The sequence below is a fragment of the Lingula anatina genome, chromosome 1 (genome assembly GCF_051362555.1).
Source record: "Lingula anatina isolate TDL-2025a chromosome 1, LinAna3.0, whole genome shotgun sequence".
NCBI lineage: Eukaryota > Metazoa > Brachiopoda > Lingulata > Lingulida > Lingulidae > Lingula > Lingula anatina.
Window position 1 is genome coordinate 69,700,346 of NC_141767.1, and position 20,579 is coordinate 69,720,924.

The 20,579-nt window shown below is 36.9% G+C and overlaps 1 protein-coding gene across 5 annotated transcripts in view; it reads left to right on the forward strand.

Moving 5' to 3' along the window:
• Positions 1-675: 675 nt before the first annotated feature.
• The window catches only part of LOC106174882 (zinc finger protein GLIS3), a 46,711-nt gene continuing 26,807 nt past the window's right edge, over positions 676-20,579 (forward strand). For 2 of the 5 annotated variants that reach the window (XM_086998769.1, XM_086998771.1), the window contains exons 1-2: positions 8,598-9,133; positions 9,449-9,822. In XM_086998769.1, coding sequence (XP_086854895.1) covers positions 9,087-9,133; positions 9,449-9,822 — 421 coding nt within the window. In that variant the 5' untranslated portion in view covers positions 8,598-9,086. Of the gene's footprint in view, positions 852-7,181; positions 7,664-8,597; positions 9,134-9,448; positions 9,823-20,579 lie in introns of those variants that run through there. The other 3 variants (XM_013556636.2, XM_013556634.2, XM_086998770.1) reach the window with 3 other exon arrangements.

Consider the following 20,579-nt stretch of genomic DNA (forward strand, 5'->3'; position numbering starts at 1 on the left):
TGCCTTAAGCTGTGATGTTTACAATTAAAAGATCAAGCACCTTTCTTAGATGTTCTGATTTTATCAACACGGATGGGAAGACTAGTACAGATCGATTCAGTATTACAGAGCCAAACTGTTAGATGTTTATGTGCAGAGCTGTAGATGTGCATGAAAAGAAATTCACCCGAATGCATCCAGATAGATAGGCCTACATGACATACATTTATGTACTAGTAGGCTACATGTACCTACTGTCGCAATGCTCAACACTTTATTTCGCAAAATTCACGACGAGATAAATGTGTTAATATTATACATGTACCTCGATGTTGTGTTTCAGTCCACTTTGTTGTTTTCATGTCAAATTTATTTATTTATTTATTTATTTATTTATTTATTTATTTATTTTTTGCTTCAATTTCTGTCTGCATGTGGAGGAGTTCGGGTATCAAATATTAATTAAGCTATCCTTATCCTTATCAAGGTTATTTATACATGTTACCGCCGGTATGATGAAACATGCAGGAAATCTTGAGATCACTCGTTTGTCAATCCAGATTATTTTCCTTTTTTCTTATTCAACAAAATGGTAGGCCTATTTATCTAAAGTTAACTCGTGATAACTTAGAATGCTATCACGAAAAAGGCGCCCAATTTCCTATTGGTGATCTTGAAAACGTTGCTCTTGACAACGGCGCCATCTTGTACCATATTTGGCTACCCCCAGCAGGTGCGCCATTTGTACACATGACCGAAGTAGGCGCATGAAACAGCGGATTCTTCTCTTAATCTGAGAATTTTTAGGGTTGACAGTTTTCAAAGAAACTTAATATGAGACGACTTCAGCTGGGCTGATACCAAATATTTCGGTAGGTATGAAATTTTTGTTGTAAGCCTTGTAAACTTTGGAGAAATGTTGAAGGAAGTCATTAACTTCGGAAGTTTGTAAACTTTGCGTCATTGCGATGTCGTTATAGCCACTATCAGCATCTGTCGATATCAGTTTTAGAGGTTATGACATAACTAATTTTACAATATGGGGGTGAATGGAGTGTGTTGTCGCCTTTGTCTTCGTGCATGTCCTGCACAAACATGTTGAAGGGGAAACCACGGAACCTTCCTTTGCTTAGAAATACCAGCACAGACTGTACCTGCTGTTCCCGAGCTAGTATTACCCGTGTCCTCGGCTTACCTAGAGAGGCTAGGGGCAGAACTCGCGTACTAGATTTACCCTGCTCCCATTCTGAGGAAAAGGGGAGAAAACGCCTCTTCTTTGTTTATTTAAAAAGAAAGGAAAATTTATCATGAACTTTGAGGCAAAGATGTAAATGTTTGGATCTGGTATATTGTGTCTTATGGAATCTACGTACTGTCGGAATGTGTACGTTACCATCCCGAGTTGAGACCAATTCGAGACAAGGCATTTGAACTATGCAGTCCCTGCTCTGGGAACTGGGTATATCTAGTAGCTCATTTACCCATACAGACTGTGGTTGTGGTCATCTGTTAAAATTTTTCCCTAAAAAATTCAGCTTTGCTGGTTTAAAAGTAACATAGTTCTGCATATAATTGTTTACAGCCCCCCCCCCCCAAAAAAAAAAGGCCTAGAATTAAACTTAGAAAACATGTTCAATGATATCTTCATGTCTGATTGGAAAAAAAAAAATAGATTAAATGTAAATTTATGACATCCTTTGATGATGAAATAGGATAACCAGCTCTTGTATTTAAATTTAAAGAAGATATCAAGTATGACTAATCATCTTACTACACGTAGTATTTTGGATATAAGAGGAAATTGTGCCCGTTCAAGTCTCATCTCCATTATCGTCTACCTACTAGTTAACTATGTCAAAGAAAATGATTTTCCCTTAGATATAGTATTAGATAAGTAGAAAAAGTTAATTTCCAGTGCCTGCCAGAAAATTACACAAACAAATTAATAATGCTGTTATTGCAGAAAAGGATGGAGTTTTAAAGTAACACTTAAGTCTGATATGACAGCTAAAACCTATTAGTGAAAGTCCAAAATGCCTTAAACATAAGCAGTTTCCATCATTTGTAAGTTCCAGTGCACGGTTTTGTTTGAAATATAATACCAATTCAAAGTAATCAGATATTTTTAAAAATATTTTTTTGGCTTATTTGTTTCACTGGTTTTATTTTTGTTTATTAAGTACTCTGACTTTAACTATTAGGATCAAATTGCCATCCATGTGTTTAAATTGTATTGCAGCATTTCTATCAGTTGTTACATTTGTAAAATTTAATTTTTGCAAATTGTCCTTTTGTTATTAAAAATTTAACTTATTTTTTATGGAATTAAAAATGCTTCAAGCATGGCCATGGGATATTACAAAATTTCCAATCATGTATTTTAAGTCAAAAGTATATAGGAAAATTTTTTCAAGATTTGATTTTTTTATTGATTGCTCTTACATGACTTAGAAGTTCAAACTTCAAAGATTGTTTAAAAAAATTAAGTTTGAGATCATACAAGATGGCTCATTTTTTTGCATGAACAAAATATTCCAACCTAAAAATGTTTTTTGAAAAATTGAAGTTATAGATCAGACGAGAAAGCTCATAATGGCAAGGCACCGTATATTGTATATTGAAAATATGAGATAAGAATGTGTTTAGGTGCATTATTTTTGAACGAATAAGGTAAAAGTGACATACAGAATTAGGGGGAAAGGATTGAGAGCACAATCAAAATATGTTTCTTGTATTTTGTGCCAGTAACTGACCCCTTGTAGCTTAAATAATCTTCATTTAAATTCATGAAAATACCTTTTGTGCAAATATTTGCCAAACCTGAAGTGCATTGTGGTCACTAGTAGGATCCTAAGTTGTCATGGAGTAGTGCTTGAAAATGAAATTTTAGGGTTGCTACTTTATGTCACAAAGTAAAGACAAATTGTTATAGAAGAGGACATTTGTGCTAGGAAAAAAAGGGGGGAAATATTAGAAATTGTTTATTTTATGGAAGTTTTGAGTGGGAAAATCACCTCCTCCCACCTGTTTCACATAAAATAAGGGACCACAATGAGCACTCAACTTCCAGGTAACCCATCACGGAGTAATGTTTTTTAGGCACTTACAGTTTCTTTGTAGAAATATTTTTAAAATTGTGCCAGTCTTGGTTAAGATGTATAGATATTGGTGTCATTTGCCTGCTGCTACTGATGCTAGTTGATTGGTTCTAAAGCTGTCAGATAAATGGGTTTTGTGTGCACAAATCTGTGGGCCTGATAAGCAGATTCATGCTTTCTCTGCCGGTGGAAGTGGATGCAGGAATGCACATTTGATTTTATGGACTATGAACAGGGACATGTCAATAGTGGAAAGAAGCACTTAATGGTCTATGAATAAGAATTGATTTATTGATGGGTCTCAATTTGTTGCAGGTCCCCTGTTTTGGAGATTGATTCACTTTGGGTCTGGGTTAGTAGTGGTGGCGGCTTGTTGCCGCTTCAGGAGTAAGATACCGCTGTGGATAGAGACATGAGTGTTTCTATTGAAAGACTCTGCCACTTGATCCCTGATGCCCTATCTCTTAAGCTGAGCCCAAGCATAGGGGGATACAATCCTTAGGCTACAGGCTTGATTAGAAACTGGTCCCCCTTTGCCCTACCCCAAATCATGTTTGATTGGCACATTCCTCCCTCCATTGCTTGCTCAGAGTAGAATGGCCGGGAAGATAAAGGGACTTCTTGTTTCATATTGTTTTGGATACAGAGGCCTCTTTGTGTATCAATATTGGTTTTCAAAATGATTGATTTGATTTGATTTGATTTTTATTGTGCAGGATAACACTGTTTTTGATTTTGGTAGAATTGGTATACACAGAATACAATGCCTGCCTGCCACACAGCCACCGGCATACACAGATATGAATTGGAAGGTGGATAGATAATAACAGGGGCATCCAGTGGACAAACAGAGGCAATGAAAGCCCGTTTATGCTGTGTGAAAACCTTAATCCTGCAGTTAATCTCCGCGGTTGAATCTTTGGCCTTCGTTCTGCTTCTAGGACACGGTATGCAGAACAGCTTAATTGCATGTGATTTCAGTGCGGAATAAAGCTGATTTTGTTGACATAGACTGGATCTCCTTTCTGTGTGTGTTGTAATTCTTATGACGCATTGGAAATGCTCTCAGTTGCCTCTTGTCATGTGTCATTGACTCGGACATCTCAGTGTCAATATTTCAGTATCGTGGTGTAGAAGTGTCCCGTACCTGTGTGGTGTAGAGAGATAACCTTTGATCTATGCAAATGATGTTGTGCAGACATCAGATAAATAGTCATAGAAGGAACCATCGATGACCCAGTGATTGATTTGAATGCTAGCTTCTTTTGGAGAAAGCAATTTAGAAAAAAAAGAAAGTTTGCGTTTGGTTGTCCTTTTTATGTTCCTATATGAACCAGGTAGATGTTATGCTGGTATAGGCCAGAAACTTGAGCAGTGAATAACATTCTGAAGATGAGATGATAAAGAGTTTGGTTACGTTTTAACTCAAATGGTGTGTATTTATCTTTGCTTAAGTATTTGATAGTAGAATAGGACCTTTTCCTTCCTCAGAAGTATTTTGGTGTTTCTGTGACCTTATTCTGTTAGTTTGGTAGCTAAGTGATCCTGCGTCATTTGATAACAAAGTTCAGCCAGGATTGCAGCCGAACAAGTTTTTAAGTACACATCCTAGTACCCAATTTTAAAACTGCTTCACCCGGAATATGAAAACAATTGTTGGTTTGAAACAAGTGGGCTCACTCCTTTTGATTTGCCAAGTGCTACAGCTGTATGTTTAAGTCATAACTTTTCAAAACTTTTTTTTTCTTATGATGAAGGATGTCTAGGCAGCTGGCAGTAAAGCTGCTACTTATAAACCTATGGAATTTTTATTAACCTTTTTTGTTGCATTGAATATTTTAGATGCTTTTTATCCCTAAAACTGAGTCAGAGAATTTATTTGAGAATTAATGTTTTTCATATATCACCAGTTGATGCAGTGTGCAGTGCTGTTACTGTGGCCTGAAAATTATTAAAAAGAAAAAAAAAAAGAAGAAATTAAATGAATTTTGGTTGACATTAAATTAACTAACATTTTAAAGGCTGAAACTAAACAGATGACATTTAAAACATTTTTTTTTCACAAATGATTTATTAAGCCAGAAGTACTTCTTCAATAACATACATGTTGCGAATGGAATTATAATTTTACAAGGGTACGACTTCTCTTGGTCTGCTTTGTCAAAAGTTAACAGTTAGAACTGAGCTTCTCCTTATACAGAATCAAACAAACTGGATGCAGGAATATTGTTCACCTTTAAAGTTAAGATCAGATCAATTGACATAAAAGACAGGTAGATCTTGTGAAGTCACACTGGTCGAATCGAAAAAAACAAAGAAGGTGACAACAATAACCAGTAACATCATGCTCTTCAATTTGTAATCCATATAACATGTGAATATATGGATTGGAAAGCATATAATTAAACCACCCTCTTTTTAGATTTATGGATTGGTTTGATTTTTCATTAGCAGTCGTAAATGCTTGATCAACTCCTTAATCCTTTGGAGGACCCAGAGTTTTGGGGAAAAAACGTGAGGTCAAAAGGACAGTTGATTTACTAGAACCCCAGGGTGCCGTTGGTTTTCTCTCAACAAGGTAGTATTTAGTGGAAAATGACCAACAAAATGAAAATCTTTAATCTTTCATACCTTTCAATAAAGACCTATGTTCCACCATGGGGCCTATCCTGACACTGTTTGACATAGTAAAAAACTTTTGACTAAGAATTGGAGGAAGTTTTTTTTTTTTTTGTCATGTATAGAACTTTTTATTTTTACATTATAAACTAAAAATATTTTTTAAAATGTAATTTCTCTTGTGTCCAGTATTCGTGTCACCTCATCACGAAAATTAGATCTCATCAGAATAACACCTAAAAGGAATGCTTGCTTTTCGCAGTCTTGTTGGACTTTTTATTTTGAAAGAAACTATTTTCAAAATATAAATCCCAGTAAAATAAATTTAAGAGAGAGAAAAAAAGAACATTAAGGAAAGGGAAACTGTAAACAATTGTTCTAAAACTGTGAAAATATTGTACTGTCATTCACACCTGTGTTTGCAATTTGGCAGTTTTTGTTGCCCGATGTCCCAACATAGCTCTGTGCAAGTTCTGAGATAATTTGCATTCAAAAGTATCAGCGGGTTATGAGAGGGCATAATGAAGAAACTTGTGGGGCTGATCCTGCCTGCCTCCCAAGCCTCAGTGAATGGAACAGGTGCTAGGACAGGGGTACCTATATGTCAGGTAGAGGAGGGGGGGGGGGGGTCTGCCTATATTATGATAGATGTATCCATAGGACCACAGGTGCTTAGATAGGGGTACGGCGTATGTTTGTACATCAAGGAGGGGGGGGTGTTCCTATAATATGATCTAGGTGTATTCACAGGATACAGGTATTTGGTGTGTTTTGTATTACAAGATGTTCATTACAATCATCAGATACAAGATAAACTAGGCATCTTTCTGGTAGGGCATGGTGCAGTACCAGTAGGTTGTGAACCCCAAGGCATCCTGTCGTATTCATTTGGGCCCAGTGTCAGTGATACGTGAGGTGACCCATGTCCAGAAATGTGTTCACAGGGTTAATCAAAGTTAAATTGGTGTGGAATTGGCATTACAAAGTGTGATTATTCTCCAGTGAAAGAATTTGCTTTCATTTAAATACTTGTCCAGTGATTTTAATTCATAAATAACAGCATACCTAGGTACAGTATTAAGTCACAAATATTTGAGGAAGTGTTGAAAATGGGCATACTTTAACTTACAGCCGGAAACAAATTATTTGTCTATAACCAGTTGAACTTGTTGGGAAAACAAAAAAGTAAATGTGAAACAAGTAATTGATATCAATCATCACCAAACCAAAAGTATTTTTTTACAGCTGGTAAAGTCTTGCATATGTGTCCTCCCCCCCCCCAAAAAAAAAAAAAAAAGAAAAGAAAGAAAGATGAGAAAAAACATAGTTTTGCTTCTTGTACTCATTTTTTTAAACTTGACAACTTGTAGTAAATAGTGTTACCTTTGTTTATGTATATTTTTTAAGATATGACAGTTTTGACGAAAAGAGAATGGCAACCTTCTTTTCACTCTGCCTTTTTTCATATATTAAAAAACAACGTCTGAACCTTTTCATCAGCTTGTTCAAAAATATAATTGTTTCAGAGTGGGAATTAATGAAGTCATTAATATAAATGAAGTCTGGCCTTGTTGTTCTATTGTGTAGCCAAATTGGATCTCAGTTAACTCAGAAGAAAGTTGTTTTTCATTCGTGCCAAAGTTACATTTTGATAAGCTCACGTAACAGTAGATTATTTCCGAAATTGCTATTAATTTTTCAGCAATTTTGGTTTGTCGCCATTCAGTCGATGGGAGCTCAGGTACACTGTTATCAGCGGGCATGTTTTATTAGCTTATAAATTATTCAAGTCAACTTTTTCTCATTATAACTCTATTCATTGAACTGATCTATAGATTATTTGAGAGTTGAGGTGTTTTATTGGACTTGCTTTCGCTGTTTGATTTTGTCCGCGAGCTGTGATGACGGGCAGCGGGTGAGCCAAGGGCTGGAGCAGGAGCTTGCATGGCTCTTTATGGGAAATTCAGGTAGATTTTTTTGCTTACTGACCCACTGTTGAGTTGTCAAATGCAGGAAGTGTTGCCTTACTTGTTAAACAAGAGGATGTAATTGTATTTTACCAATCAGACCAGTGAGGGGATCGGTTTTCCATCAGGAACGTCTGATCTGTTTCAGTTCCACGAAAAAACTATCTGGGATTTAATGATATTCTAACCAGTTTACCATCTTGGCAAGGATGTTCAAAGATGAGGAGTGGATCTGAATTTGTAAAACTTTCATTTTTTTTTTTGGATCTGTGGAAATTCATTCCAACATATCTTACTTACCAAAAAGAAAAAAACATTTAAAGGTTGAAACATGTAAACTGTTGGTTCTGAATGTATTCGCGTGTGTATCGCCATCGGTCAGATAAGTATAGAGCCAACGTCTCTGGACACATGGTTTGCCTAGGACTAGGGTGACAGGTGCCCAGGTGACATTAGTGACAGCTTGGAACAGGGACAGGATACAAAACCATGGCGCACATACAACAGAGCATACAATAGATTCGTCACAGCTTTAGGAATCTGCACAATGGGTCTAATCATGTGTCTGGAATCTCCCTTGTCACTTGTAATCTTGTCACAGCAGCAATGGAAACCTTTTGTTGGCTAATCTGTTTATATATATGTTTTTTTCCTGTCTCTCAATAAGTCTGAGTATTTATAAAGGAAAATTTTAGTAATTATCTTGGTCTCAGTTGCTGCACTACACCCTGGTGATGTAAGGAAATAGCAGTTCATGTTGGGAGGATTATTTTTGTTGTTGTTGCTCGCTGACTCTCAAGTGTATTCTATAGATAATATTTACATATATAGGTATTTACTTTGTTTTTGTGAAGTAGATATTCAATCATATTTGTGATAAACCAAACATGTAAAATAATGTCAAGTAAGAACTCTTCTTAATTTATATTTTATACTCTGTGGGATGACCAGATTGAAAGACTTCCTATATAAATAAATCACAGTATAAGACTCCTGAACAGTAGTCACGTTCCTCAGGTGTCTGTTCTTTAGCCCATTACTTCACATTACAAGGAGGGGAAACGTGACAGCTGTCTGCTAACTGACAGGGAGCAACAGGCGGGTCTGGCCAGAGGGCAGGAGGGCACATTGTCAGGTGTTTCTGAAAACTCTGAGAAGAGAACACTTGTGCCAGACAGAAGACCGTGTCCCTCCACTGGCGAATACCCAGTTGCGCTGATTTGTCTGCATAAGTCATGTAGCTTGAGCGACTTCCATTGCACTATTACTCATCTATATAAAAGCGAATGAATTGTTTAGAACAATAGACAGTCGCAAAGATTTTTTTAACAATCTTGGGATTTGTTTTTGCTTCCTGATAAAAGTTAGGATGATTTTACACTGCCAACATTGAGAAAACCAAGAAGATCATAGATATGTCAGAATGAAGACCACCGTCATTTTTTCAGATGTCTGTCATGTGATGTTTACGTATGATATTTGTGTCTTATTTTCATTATTTTTCAGTTGCTTCTTTACAGTAGTGGGTGATATGTAATTGTTTGTGATATATGGAAGGACCATTGTATCTTTTATACACATTAATGGTTATTCCAGGATTGAACTAAAATAAGAAATCATAGTGTCAGCATTTTTAGAATTCATTGTGTTAGACTTTTTCACTCTGATTGCAGCATTTTTACTGGATATAATGCCAAAATTGATTTAAAAAAGCTGAGCTATTGATTCCAGTTTTACATGTATGCATTCAGATAAATCAATTTTTCGTTTTGTTTTTTGTTACAGGACCATGAATGGTCGCAGCAGTCGTAACCAGCCGACCCCGACCTCGAAGGGGATGGTAGGTGGCCAGATGGATATCCCTACTTTGCGAATCCAGGCTGGAACTCCTCTGCCCTCTTCTACGCGTGCTACTCCCGTCCCGCAGCAAGCCAATGGCAGCCATGACACCAAGCTGCCCGCCATTGCTGGTACCCCCGTGGTCAGCAAATCCCAAACAGCTTCTCCGTCCTCTCAGGCTGATTTAGGGCATAGCGGGGGACAACAAAAGCCTGTGTTTGCTGTCCCTGCCCAGCCCAGACCCCTCCCCCACTCCTCACACTCTGGCAGTGGGGGCTATGGTAGTGGGGCCACGGGGTACTCAAGGCCAATTAAACAAGGTGAGACAGTGTGTGTGTGCATGCTCTTGTCCCTCTTCAGCCATTTTGTCTTGGTAATGAATTGTTTGTCTTTTCTGCACTTTTTTTTTTTTGTTAAAGACTATTTGTGAAATAAAATAAGTGGCCATACACCATACAAAAAAATAAAATGGTTACCTAAAATGAAAAGAAAAAATCCAGAAAATAACTGGAAAATTATTAAAGTTGATAAATGATTGTTACCTAAGATAAACAAAAAAAATGTAAATGTTATATTTTGGGTGGATTCTAATAATGTGAAGTCATATATTTATAACAAAATTGCCAAGTAGTATTTTTAATCTTGACATTTTCATTCTAAATTCAGCAGTATTTCATACCTTCACTAAACTCAAACAACTGAACTAGGCAACTCCATTTAAAGTAATGTCATGGAATGTGTTTGAACATACTTAGTGCAAGTTTATTTTATTTTTTCTCTTTGTGGCATGCATACCATATCTATCTGGTTATATTTCTAAGGTACAATGAGCTTGTCTCACACTTGACAGGAATCTGACAATATTACAGTACGTCATCACAATAAAAATACTCTCATGAAATAAAATAAGGCATTCTCTAAGTTTCCATTCTATCAGCTTTTGAGGTTGTTTTTTTTTATCTTGATGATGAAATATTAATTATAGGAAAAGAAGCGAGGTCTTCATTGTATATTTTTATATATATGCTTAGTGAATCTTGTACAGGAGATGGCTGATTGCTCTGAAATCTTGGAATCGAGCAAGACTGTGAGCAAAGGCATTTATTTTCCATCAAACCAAGATGTCCAATAGCAACCTTAATGTGCATGGGTCGTTAGGAACTGATGATATTATTTCACTCAGTATCAACTCCTGAGTCAACAGAGGCAATTGATGTGAAATATTCAATAGGTCTGTGACGTGGTCTACGCTGGCCTAGGTCACAAAAACAGGAAACCAGAGACCTTTATGTGGTTTCAGAGGTTGGAAAACGCAGAAATAACTTTCCAAGAGTGCTTCCATAAATACCTTTAAAGGACAGAAAAAGGGCTTAGGTGTAAATTTAGTGAGCTTGGTCTTTTAAATGGGGTTTGTTTCAAAATGATGACTTTTAGAGATCTAATATAGATGTATTCTGAACACTTCACTGGGCACAGTGCAGTTCATTTTAAATGCTTGAGACCCGTTGCTATCATGAATTGGATCTGTCTTTTATTTTTAAAAGCATATATCATAATTATTGATTTTTTTGGGTTGTAGCGAGTCCAAGTCTGTTTTTCCCAAAGTTCCCCTTTACTACAGTTGTTCACTTACACATAGATTGAAAATGGTTTTAAAAGTTCAAGATGTCTGTCGTTTGGCTGGGTGTGTTCCCTAGGGGACAGGGTTATGGTTTGACCTGAAGATGAGAACAGTCCACACGGGCGGGCGGCACATTGTGGAGGTTTTTTTATGCCTCAGCAACTCCCACTAGAGAAGAGTGTTTTTAAGCTTGAAAACAAGCCACGCTACCTTATAACTATTCAGGCGGGCAGTTTTCACGCCAGTTCTTTTCCCTGGTTCTACCTATTGAAAGCTAAAGCTTTTGTATCACTGAATCCATTCCAGCTATTATGCCATGATTGATGTTCGATAGAGGGTACAATAGCATACTGAATTTTGGACAAACGGCACATGCTTTGATAAACTTAAAGGTCTTGGCTCTGAAAGCTGTGACTGAACTTGCCATAACAGCTTACACTTAAGGCCTACTATAATAAACTGTAAAGCCATATTTTGCCTAGTTTACAACTATAGAATTGATTGTTATTCATTGGAAATTTACTCAAAATGGAGTTGGGTAACTTAACAATGAACCGTTGGTCAATTTTACTGATCTTGGGCTAATTCTTTTGCTTAAATTATAAGTTAAGGAGGGAAGCATTATATGATAGACATTCTGTAAATATAAGGCTTTTGTCAGGTTTGTAAGTGGTGAGAGTCCACTAGGGAAGGGATGAGGCATGCTACAACATGCACCAGGGTTTTTTTTTTTAATCACTGTGACTGTACTGTGCTGGTACCATTGGCGGAAACTTCTGCCTTCTGATTTGGACCATTTTGGTTTCTATCTTTGAACCAATCCAAAGTTTCATTGTATTGGTATAGTCTGCTAGTTTTCTGATAGCCTATCAGCAGTGTGTAAAATTTGCTCCTTTTCCTCAGCATATGGAAGTTAAACAACACAATTTGAAGCCATAAATTTAGCAGATAAAGGCCACAATTTTGCAAGGAATCTTAGAGGATTAAGAAATTAGTGCAAATTGAAACATTCTCTTTTAATTAAAAAAAAAATCTGAAAAGGCACTTATGTTTATACAATTTAGTTGAAATGTAAACATTGGAAAAAGTAAGGATTTTACAACATAATCCTGTATTTCTCTTTTTTGGACTTTTGTAATAGGTGCCACAGAGACTTAAATCTACTTAATACAGATTTATGCACAAAAGCCTAATACCCCATTCACACTACAGTTGCAAAAATGCACATTTCTATAATCCGAATTTTTCGTGAGGAATTCAATTCGGTATTGCGTTCACACACGCTGAGCGAATCCGAATCCCACGTTGAAAATTTCAGGTTTAACTTCCTGTTTTGAACACTCGCGCATGCGCCGCACAGGAAATCTTAAAATATCAACAAAAATTTGTGACGACAAATGCAACTCAAAAGACATTCCAGCATTCTTGAGAAGTATAAGGTGGCAAAATAAGTTTGTTTCCTCATGTTGTAGTGAGTGGTGACCTCCAAATACGTTTGGTGCAATCGCTAAAGTAATAAACCAGCGTTCATAGATACCCGCACTTATCTGCACACATGCGCAGTAAGTTCTGTACAGCCTACAGGTGTCGATTCCGGTAAGTTATCTGGATCGCGCTTAGAAATCCACCTCGCTTGCAGGATTTTGAAAATGCGCATTTTCAAAATCCTCTTGCGTTCACACTACTGCATTTATTCGAATTGTGACCTAATTCGCAACTTATCCGGATAACTGAGCGTAGTGTGAACGGGGTATATGTTGTGGTGTAAAATCAAGTAAAGATTTGATGAATTACTTTGGATAATTTTAAAGCATTTTGAAGTGAAGTCTGGAACAGTTCTCTTTCAAATAATTGTGTCCCCAAATTTCATTTATGTCCAGGTATCATGTTCTGGATCTGATCTGAGTCATTTCACTGTTTTGTGATTAGTTATATAAAGGTGAATATGAAGACCAGTTGACATCAGTGTCCCAATCATAGCATTCTCTCAGTCTTCACAACTTTGACATCTGTTCCTATGCACCAAATAAAAGAGTTGGAATTAAAGAAGCTGCTCCTTGTGTTAACTATCTCTCTGGGAGTTAACTGGGTGTAATACAGATGTCAGTGTTTTATTGAGGAAAAAAAAATAAATAAAAGATGTTACACTAGAGAAAAAAATGCCATGGAATGGCCATGAAATAATTTTTTAGACGGAATAGAAAGTTGAAAATTATACGGGAAATTTAGTCGTCTTACAATGTACTAGCTTTCAAAATCTTGAGATCATTTCTTATTGTAAGGGTCTTGATGGAGCTGTCTTCATTTCAAATTTCTGTCTCATATTTTGTGTTTATGGAAAAATTAAGGTATCACAGGACGTTCTAATGTTCATAAAGCTCCACAAACATCTTCATTTATCTTTTTCTTATATAAGCCTTTGGTCCTGATGTAGACTAAATATAGTTCTGAAGGCAGTGGGGCAGTATAAATCAGAAAAAGTAGCAGGAAGATGAGACATTGGAATCACAGTTCCCATGGAAGAGATGTTTGTGGTTCCCAGGCCTTTTTTGCTGTAAATTTGAGAGATATATAAGATAGGTGTCATTTTTTTGTTGTCCTATATGACCTGTGAGCAGTTTTTACAGGGTCAGTTTATCTGTGTGGAGATATGTTTAGGATAGTACTGTCCTTGTTCCCCTGTACATGATGTACGTCAGGAATGAACTAAAACACCAGGACGAGGGAACGTCCTCGCACTCCTCACCTTAATGGTGATATATTGAAGTCCACCAGTCAGCATTCACGTCTCTGATTCATTTTGTGTCTGGGATCATTGAGGCAAAAATAAAAGAGACACAGAAGAAAAAAACTCTTCTGTTTTTGACTGATGTCAAGAAGCAGATTTGTTGAAGACAAGTCACCAGGTTTACTGAGCCTGGAGGAATATTCTGTGGGGAAAAATAGGAAAAGGCAAATTCCATCAACTCACTGACAGTTCCGTTTTGTTGTACATGCTCACTGGCGCCTAAGTCATGGCGGCCATGTTGTCCCGCTGGGAAATGGGGGTGGGGCCGCTGGGAATTGGGGGAGGGGGGAGGTCATTACTTGCACTTGTCAGCTCTGTGTGCTGAGATGCCTAATTTACTGGTTGTTGTATCAGGCCCATCAAATATCTGTGTATAAATGGAAGGAGATTAGGTGGGGTTGGTACAATAAATCTTCAGGAAATTAGTCAGTTTAGGAGTTGCTCAAGTGCTTTTTTCTCCCTTGCATATCTTTAGAATAAGAAGGGGGAAGGGCAGTCCTTGAAGAGGTTTACTTAGGGAATTGCCTCAGGATTCCCAACTGCTCAGGAGCATGTTAAATATGGTTACTATTCATGCGTGATGCAGGTAGAATAAAGGCACGGTTGAATTGGCTTTGCTGCATAGCATCGGGACTCTTTGAAAAGCCATCCACATTAGTGGAAAGTTAGGAATTGAAAGGTGACATGATAGGTTTCCTATGGAGCATGTCAGCTGTTTTCATGGCGAGGAGTTGAATCATCCGCCAGCTACTTTGATTTCATTTAAATCACAACATTGCATGACTTGTAAATGCAGATCAATATTCAGGTTTTCAGTTTTCTTTCGTGAAAACTTATGGAAGAGATGTGATCAAACTGACATGATGAAGAATTTATAGGAGAACTGGCTTCTAAAAAATTTTGATGATCTGAAAAGCATTATTTTGCCATCAGGAGATAAAGTGTGATATGTCAGCAAAGAGAATTGTTGGGGTGTGATAAAGTTACAGGTTTGGTGTGATGGCTTGGTGAAAAGGAATATTGTGTTTCAGTAAGACACAGAAAAAAAGATACACTAAGTTTGCACAATAAAAAATGGGCAACATAAACAGAGAAATGAACACTGTTTATGGTACAAGTGCACTAAATGAGCACATGTTAGCATGGTTGACAAGGCTTACATTTTCAGTGCCAGTTTGGTTTCTTTTTCCCTGTTTTTTTTTTCTTAGATGTATTATACTGGAAGCATGTTTAAGTGCTACTCCAGCAGTGCCCCAGGCTCAGAAAGTTAAATAAATTGACAAGATTCCTTTATTGTTTCGATTGGAGTATAATCACATCTCGGTTGCTCTCTGTTCTTGACGTTTGATTGATTTTTCAATCCTCTTTTCTTGCAATGAAAAGGAACTACTTGCTGACAAACATTGGGAACAAACACACCCAATTGTAGATTAGCCTTTCTTAAGCATGGATGCATGTGATTAATTATGTTATTAAACTTGTCAGCTAATTAAACTGTGGTATGGGTCAGGAACAAAGGCCAGTACAAATGAGCTCTGTTTGACCACCGGTCAGGGTTTTGTCCAGCCATCCCCAATGAAGTACAGAAATGTGGGAAGTGAATTATTATGACATTGTTTTTCCTCTGTAGCCAGTAATTGATTGATTGATTTGGTTGTGGCAGAGGGGGGTTCATTTGAAGTCAGGTAACATTTATGAACAGTGTTACTTCACATATCTACCTACTAAATATTGCATTTTCCTTTAGACATGTCTTGATAGTATTTGTCCACAAAACAGTGTAATGCTGATATCACTGTAGAAAAGAAACAGTGAAGGCAAAGAATGGTTAGCCGCTGCCAATGATTTGGTCAATATTTGAGCATGGCTCAGTTAGTATTCATTTGCTTTCCATTAAAAGGCTCTCCACACTAAGTAAACTTTTTCTCAGGCACAGAGGTTAAACTGTGAAGTGATGGAAGGTCACAATATTAAAATATACAGATTTAGGTAATCTTTCTCTGGCCAGTGAGGACCTGTGGTACATTAAAGATATGTGGAGTAGACTTTTGAACTGATAACCAAATTAATGGCAATGTCATATTTTAATAGTGATGCTACCAAAAACTGCTTAATTACATTTTTATAAGTGCGTTTTTTTATTTTTTTTAATTTATTTATTTATTTTTTTTTGTGGTGGAAGTCAGATTTAAAATACCTCTTCTACCAAAAAAATATAACAGGTTGAGGAGGGGGGGGGGGGGGAGGGGAGAAATAGCTTGCAAATCAGCTTAGTAGAACAAAAACATTTATTTTTATGTCTGTAACAGTTCTGCTTTAGAAAAAAAAACTTGAAACAATATCTGGACTTTCCATCACACATGCCAGGTCCCAGTGAAGTCAACAGATTTATTCCATCAAAGTCTGTACAACTTCTGTTTAACTAGAATTCCTGAGCGCAAGCCAGATGGACATTTTCTCAGTGGCTTGTTCAAGTGAAAATTGCGACTTTGTTTTATGAGAGTCATTTAGCAGCACTTCAAATAAAAAAGACAGCTCCTTACAATTTTCGCAGTTACCTTTATTTATGCTCAGCGTGTTGTTTGTTGAAACATTAATAGCTAATCTGTAAACAACCTTAGCCATGGCACTGTATTGGAAACAAGGGTTGGGTAGGGCACATATGCAATAATTGTACCACCAGCGTTAGCGCTGGCGGTACACATGGTTTCGGTCTCGTCCGGATCGTTCCGCCGGCTCTGCCGGACGGCTACCGTTACCGCTTCTCCTCCTAGACGGTAAGGCCCCCCGTACCCATCTCATGGATTTAGGTCACCTATAATCTCAACTCGTTCCACGTAAAATTTGGGCTTTGTCGGTATTGGGGTCTGGGTGTGGCACTCATTGCAATGCACCCTTGTCCAAAAATGGCAAAATTAAATGCTAATTATCTACCCTACGGAAGGAGTTACGGGAAAAATTTCTACAGACGGCTTTCCAAAAGTCATATGTGTAGATTTCAAATATACCCTCAGATTTGACCTTTGACCTTTACTTCAAGGTCAAATGGGCCAAAATTTTCAAAAAAATGAAATTTTTTACGAAAAAAAATTTTTTTGCCCTGTTATTCAGACACCACACAGACTTAACCAATAATATTATTGGAAAGTGTTACCCTTCAGGTCATCTTTCATCTCCGTGAATTTGGGGTCAATCGGTGCATTTTCACAGGAGTAGCGGCCATAAGATACCGAAACTGAAAACTGTCTCTAATTCGGGAACCGTTAATGCTAGAGACCCATTCTTTTTTGCATTTTGTAGAGCATGTAAAGCCCAACACTGGAGGTGGTCTCGGTTTTTTTGTATTCCATACGGTTTTCGAGTTACGCTGTATCAGAAAGTACATATTGGTGGTGAAAGGAAAATGTACGGAAGCCGACTGGTGCCATATGTAGAAAAAAAAATTATCTCGAAATTTCGAGATACTATTTTGAAATTTGAACAAAAAAAATTTTTATCTCGAAATTTCGAGATAGCATTTTGAAATTTGAACAAAAAAAAAATTATCTCGAAATTTCGAGATAGCATTTTGATATTTGAGCAAAAAAATTTATCTCGAAATTTCGAGATAGTATTTTGAAATTTGAACAAAAAAAATGCTATCTCGAAATTTCGAGATAATTTTTTTTTTCAACATATGGCACCAGTCGGCTTCCGTAAAAATGTGCAGTACGGTAATGGATAATAAATTTTGAACTCCGGAAAAATAAAACATAATGCTTGGCAAAGCAGACAACTTGTGGTCAAAAATGACATTATTTTATCAAATTTAAACTTCTGCAACTTCAGAGAACCTCCCATTTCAAGAACTTTGACCAAAATGACCTTTTCTTTATTTTAATTAAAATTTTTCTGTAGGAAATTTATGGCACATTATGGTAACTCCAAAATTATAACATTTAGTCCCTTATATCTCCAAAACTGGCAGAGATAGGTCCATAGTTACTATTGAAGTTGAATAGGAAGTCATATACTGGCAATCTTACTGTGACCTTGACATTGACCTTTGACCTACTTTTCACCATGAACTGAACTTTGCAAATTTTGCTTCCCTTTTATCTCCAAAACTGGCAGAGATAGGTCCATAGTTACTATTGAAGTTGAATAGGAAGTCATATACTGGCAATCTTACTGTGACCTTGAAATTGACCTTTGACCTACTTATCACCATGAACTGAACTTTGCAAATTTTGCTTCCCTTTTATCTCCAAAACTGGCAGAGATAGGTCCATAGTTACTATTGAACTTGAATAGGAAGTCATATACTGGCAATTTTACTGTGACCTTGAAATTGACCTTTGACCTACTTTTCACCTTGAACTGAACTTTGCAAAATTTGCTTCCCTTTTATCTCCAAAACTGGCAGAGATAGGTCCATAGTTACTATTGAACTTGCATAGGAAGTCATATACTGGCAATTTTACTGTGACCTTGAAATTGACCTTTGACCTTCTTTTCACCATGAACTGAACTTTGCAAATTTTGCTTCCCTTTTATCTCCAAAACTGGCAGAGATAGGTCCATAGTTACTATTGAAGTTGAATAGGAAGTCATATACTGGCAATCTAAATGTGACCTTGAAATTGACCTTTGACCTACTTTTCACCATGAACTGAACTTTGCAAATTTTGCTTCCCTTTTATCTCCAAAACTGGCAGAGATAGGTCCATAGTTACTATTGAAGTTGAATAGGAAGTCATATACTGGCAATCTTACTGTGACCTTGAAATTGACCTTTGACCTACTTTTCACCATGAACTGAACTTTGCAAATTTTGCTTCCCTTTTATCTCCAAAACTGGCAGAGATAGGTCCATAGTTACTATTGAAGTTGGATAGGAAGTCATATACTGGCAATTTACTGTGACCTTGAAATTGACCTTTGACCTACCTTACAATGAACTTAACTTTGATTGCACCATTTTTAGTTATATATATTTTTTGCATATTTTGAAAATTCTTGTTGATTGCATTTTTACAGCTTGTCAAGCACAAGACTGGTGGCTGCACCCCTTATTTTGTGTATGTGGGGGTCTATACGAATGCGCTTGCTCCAGCTGGTGGTACAATATTCGGAGGCGGTATCGCCTCTCTGATCCTCTAGTTGAAATAGGAAAATTAATGAACCATCTATTTCTGTTAATGGTGTGAAAAAAAAAAGGCTACTAAAACCAGCAGAATGAACTACTGTCCTCAGGTCCAGCTGGGTAGGAAAGACTGTTTAAACACCTGCAGGCTTTTCAGATAACAGTATCTTCAACTTTACGCAGTTCTAGTCAAGCAAATAGATCTTATGAAAGACACCAAGTTTTCCTGGTTGGGCCAGTGCCAGTGAAAGGGGATATTGAGGTGTGATTTTGAAAACTGCTTGGCATGACCTTGAAGGGTCATTTTGTGCTAATTGCTCATGATTTGATAAAAAGGCCTGTGCTTCTTCAGGCCCCTACAAATGGTGGTTGGGGGGGGGGGAGGGGGGGGGAAGAGAGAGGTGGTAAAAAGAATTGCCCTTTTGTCTGGAAAAGAATCTCTTTGGCTTAAAATTTGATTTTGGTCCTGTCATTTATTAAGTCAGATCATTCAAGGGGGGGGGGGAGGCTTTTTTTAGGGAAAACCCCTCCTTTAATTTGGGGGCACCAGACCTGTTCTTTCAGTGTATATGCCTTTCATTTAAAGCTTTAGGGTTTCTTTATTGTGTTTTTGTGGGAGTAACTTTTATGAAGAATTGGCATGTTTTTTTAATGCTGAAATAATTTCACTGAAGGTCATACAGTCTGACCTCAAAAGTTCATTTGTCTCTAATAACCAAGTTAGTCTTGGACTTAGGTAATGCTTAGTATACATTGGTTTATATTTACATATGCTTCATCTTGTTGCATAAGAAAAGTTTTTTGGGGGGTAAAGTTTTTTTGGGGGTGGCACTGGTTTCAACTTTCAACATCTTGCAACCTCAAAATTTTTGGTCCGGCCATTGTGACATTTTTACTTTTGTAGTGCTGTTAAAAAAAGTGGGTTATGAGACCCAAATTTTGGTGGTCTTCTCTAGCTAAAATGTGAAGAGTGTGACATACTTAGACACAATTTGATGAGGTTTTTTTGACAGTTGTCTACAGTCATTACTTGGCCAGGGTCCATTGAGGCCAGTGGTGAGTGCAAGACCATTTCAAACCTTAAGATTAAATAAATACTTTGTAACAGGATAAAGAAACAGAAGTTTTTAGCTGAAGATGTTATATTTTGCCCCACACTTTTTTTTCACTTTCTTTTCTTCAACCAGCATTTTTCACCAAGATTTAGTTTTTCTAGTACATGTTTGTGCCAGACAACCCAGTGCACACGAGGTTCTTGCAAGTACCTAGAGAGATAAATATTTGAAATAACCCTCACTCCATGCAGTGAACATGCCAATCAAAATAATGTACAAGTGCCATATGAGAAGAGAAGCACCCTGGTACTGGCTCCCTCTTCCTCATTGTTGGTAAAAGATTGTGTTTTACAGACATAAACATGTGAAATTGATAATGTTATTTTATAAAACCAATAACAAAAAAAAAAAAAAAAAGAATTGTTCTTAGGAAGTTATATATTAAGGTTATTAAAAATATGAGGAGGATGCAGAAGATTTGAGTTCTA